This window comes from Phalaenopsis equestris, unplaced genomic scaffold (assembly GCF_001263595.1).
Source record: "Phalaenopsis equestris unplaced genomic scaffold, ASM126359v1 Scaffold192520, whole genome shotgun sequence".
Lineage (NCBI taxonomy): Eukaryota > Viridiplantae > Streptophyta > Magnoliopsida > Asparagales > Orchidaceae > Phalaenopsis > Phalaenopsis equestris.
In genome coordinates, this window is record NW_018212469.1 from 1 (window position 1) to 968 (window position 968).

The 968-nt window shown below is 42.1% G+C and overlaps 1 protein-coding gene across 2 annotated transcripts; it reads right to left on the reverse strand.

The window, feature by feature from the left end:
- Positions 1-79: 79 nt before the first annotated feature.
- LOC110034710 lies at positions 80-759 on the reverse strand. Of its 2 annotated transcripts, none has more exons than XM_020738955.1 (2): positions 516-759; positions 80-442 (listed from the first exon to the last, which is right to left on the reverse strand). In XM_020738955.1, the coding sequence occupies exons 1-2, from the start codon at positions 705-707 to the stop codon at positions 98-100; spliced, it is 537 nt and encodes a 178-aa protein (XP_020594614.1). In that variant the 5' UTR covers positions 708-759; the 3' UTR covers positions 80-97. The 2 variants fall into 2 exon arrangements, with proteins under 2 accessions (XP_020594614.1, XP_020594613.1); XM_020738954.1 differs by having other exon boundaries at positions 80-448.
- Positions 760-968: the final 209 nt, after the last annotated feature.

The window sequence follows — 968 nt, forward strand, 5'->3', positions numbered from 1 at the left end:
TAGTGAGCAGAAGTTTGGAGGCAGGCCAGAGGATTAGTTAAATTTCAATTATAAACTTCAATAGCTTTCTCGAATTTGACTAACTAGCAATGTAAGTTCAGAATTGAACCACAAACCCTAGAACAGAGACGATGGTGAGCTTCAGCGGATCTAGCCGCATCCAATACCCCACGGGGATGGCACCACGAAGCTCAATCACTGGAAGAGTAGCAAGAAAGAACACAATGGCCTCATCGATCCAACCAGATTTTCTCAAGCCCGTGGCTACCTTTAGCCCGAACCCAGAAGCTCTAATCGAGTCGTCAACCGCTGCTAGAGAGGTACCGCAGGTAAATGACAAGAAAATGGACAGCAAGAAGCATGGCAGAATCCTTTGGAGGACAGAAACAGTGCCAGGTACTTCTGACGATCGCTCTTGCGGTATGATTTCAGCACACCGGATCTTCACCTACTTAGAAATAAGCAGTGCGAAATTGAAACGAAGAATTTTGATAGAGGAAGAAAGCATAACTTACCTTGTTGGGAAGACCACCGGCGACTGCTTCAGAGGAGACGGCACATTTTGTGGTAGGTGGGATTCGTCGATCGAGAGCTGCAAACAGAGAAGAGGGAGGTGGTGTTCTTCGTGGGGGGAATGCGAATAATGAGACGCTGCTTCTTCTTCCATAGAAGGCAGAAGTTGGGGCGAGAGCGATAGGGCAGACCATGGATAGAGACAGAATAACGTCTGTATCACCGAACCAGCTGCTGGTCCATCCTTCATTGAAATAAACTTGCTGTAATTAGAAATATAATATTGTGATATATTTGTAAATATATAATTGTGTAAAGAAATAATAATATGTTAATAGTATTATTTTTAATGAATTATATATATTTTATCAAATTAACTTGCTTTAAAGCCTGATTTGTGTTATTTCAAGTTAAATTTGAATGGGGTCAAGCTTACCCACACAACTTCTACTTGA